Source organism: Onychostruthus taczanowskii, unplaced genomic scaffold, assembly GCF_017590055.1.
Source record: "Onychostruthus taczanowskii isolate IOZ18803 unplaced genomic scaffold, ASM1759005v1 scaffold67, whole genome shotgun sequence".
Classification (NCBI taxonomy): Eukaryota; Metazoa; Chordata; class Aves; order Passeriformes; family Passeridae; genus Onychostruthus; species Onychostruthus taczanowskii.
The window spans coordinates 4,516,136-4,518,474 of record NW_024504455.1 but is presented as its reverse complement, the minus strand read 5'-3'; the positions used below and the strand labels follow the sequence as shown (position 1 = coordinate 4,518,474).

Genomic DNA, 2,339 nt, shown 5'->3' with positions numbered 1-2,339 from the left:
GTATGGTGTCACTCCAGGACATATGGCAATGTTTCACATTTCTATTTTCTCTTCAAAACTCTGTCCCAGTTAAGAAATCCCATGTTTAGCTAATACAGGAGGAATGAGTCACTTATTGATGGGGAAAATTAGTTTATATGGGGAAAATAAGCATTATGCCTGCTGGATTAATGTTTTCAACAGTCATTACATTGCTTAGTGGAGCAGACAGCACAAGCCTCAAAGTAGTATTAGTGTTTACTTTAGGATGAGGTTGTTCACATTTAACCAGTTTCAGGACACCTCTACAAAGCATTCAGAATAAGTGCTTCTAGCTGGAAGGGAAGTAAGTATTTTTAGCCACTTGAGGAACCAGGCTGGAGTTTGGAGCCAAAATAATTTCTAATGTTAAGTCTGAACATTTTGTAAGCTTAGGGCCCGCAATCTTTTAAGATGACAAAAATCAAGGGTGCATCATCTGAATGTTTTTACTTTTCCAACAGGTAACTGCTACGGGTAAAGATCATCTTTAAAAGGGAACATGGATTTAATAAACTCAACGGAACAAAACAGTACGTCAGAAGAACCTTTCAAATGGGTGACATCCAAGATTCTCATTTCCATTACCCTGTCTGTGCTCGCTCTAATGACAACGGCCATCAATTCTCTCGTGATGACAGCAATAATTGTGACAAGAAAGCTCCACCACCCCGCCAACTATCTAATCTGCTCTCTTGCAGTGACTGACTTCCTTGTGGCAGTCCTGGTGATGCCCTTCAGCATTGTCTACATCGTAAAGGAGACCTGGATCATGGGGCAGGTGGTGTGTGACATTTGGCTGAGTGTGGACATCACATGCTGCACTTGTTCCATCTTGCACCTCTCTGCTATTGCTTTGGACCGCTACAGAGCGATCACGGATGCCGTGGAATATGCCCGGAAAAGGACACCTAAGCACGCTGGCATCATGATAGCAGTCGTATGGATCATATCCATTTTTATCTCCATGCCACCTTTGTTTTGGAGGCACCAGACAACCAGCAGGGAGGACGAATGCATCATCAAACACGACCACATCGTTTTCACCATTTACTCCACGTTTGGCGCCTTCTACATCCCACTGGCCTTGATCCTGATCCTTTACTACAAGATCTACAAAGCAGCAAAGACATTTCACAGGAGAAGCGTCAGCCGGATCGTGAGGGAGGAGGGGGTGAACGGACAAGTCCTTTTGGATGCAGGTGAAAGAAGCACCAAATCAGCTTCAATGCCCAGCACAACAGAGAAGACCTCAGATCCCCTGGTGAGCTCTGATAAAATCAATATCACCCTACGAAGTCCCAGGTCTGAATCCAAGCATGAGAAGTCCTGGAAAAAACAGAGAATCTCCAGCACGAGAGAGCGAAAGGCAGCAACGACGCTGGGTTTGATCTTGGGGGCATTTGTGATCTGCTGGCTCCCGTTTTTTGTAAAAGAAGTAGTTGTTAATACCTGTGAAACATGTCACCTCTCAGAGGACATGTCTAATTTCCTAGCATGGCTGGGATATATAAACTCCCTTATTAACCCTTTAATCTACACAATCTTTAATGAAGATTTCAAGAAAGCCTTCCAGAAGCTTGTAAGGTGTGGGCAATACCTTTAAGAGCTTTTGTTCACATAAGGAGAACACAGTCATTGTTTTTTAACCTGTATAAATTTATATAACTGAGATGGCATTTGTTGAATTTAAGGCAAAGCACCAGGACTCTGCATTTACATTATAATGACTTTTTTTGTATAGGTAATATTGGGAGCATTAATTGCCCAAGTTTTAAAGAGATGGATCTTCTGGGATTGATTTTGCTCTAGAAAAAGAGGTAGCTCTGATCCAGTTGGGATTTGCACAGCTGCCTAGCTTGAAGCATAAGGTATTACCTTAAATACGAAGGAAACATGTACTTGAAGTAGACAAAGAAACAAAACTTTTTTAAAAGTAACCCTCAGTCATCAATGAAATGTTAAGTAAAACAACACACATGTTTTAAACCCTACTGATATAAGATATAAAACACACCACAGAATGACAACATGATTTTAACAGTCTGGCACAGGCCTGCAGCATAGAGCCAAGCCATTCACAGCCAAGGGTAGTAGCTTTAAATATATCTACCATCATCCTAAGTCATTGAGCTTCAGGGTAAGCTGCAGCCCTGCCTTGTCCCATAGGTGGACTTCCCTGTGTTACACAGCACCCCAGCAGCAGGCACGGGGCTCTCATGGGTTACCAGTTTCATAGCAATCCAGTGCTGGGAGCCCTCTGCCATTGCACACCCGCAGCAGATGTGAGCATAACCCCAAGGGAAACAGCCAAACATCTG

General features: G+C 43.0%; 1 protein-coding gene across 1 annotated transcript; it reads left to right on the top strand.

Annotated features, from left to right (window-relative positions):
• Window positions 1-520: 520 nt before the first annotated feature.
• On the top strand, window positions 521-1,624 carry HTR1F (5-hydroxytryptamine receptor 1F). The gene has a single exon (XM_041420954.1). It carries the CDS (start codon window positions 521-523, stop codon window positions 1,622-1,624), a length of 1,104 nt encoding a protein of 367 aa, XP_041276888.1.
• Window positions 1,625-2,339: the final 715 nt, after the last annotated feature.

Excerpts from the sequence above, each read along its gene's own strand:
- HTR1F (XM_041420954.1), top strand. The coding sequence starts at position 521 with ATGGATTTAATAAACTCAACGGAACAAAACAGTACGTCAGAAGAACCT.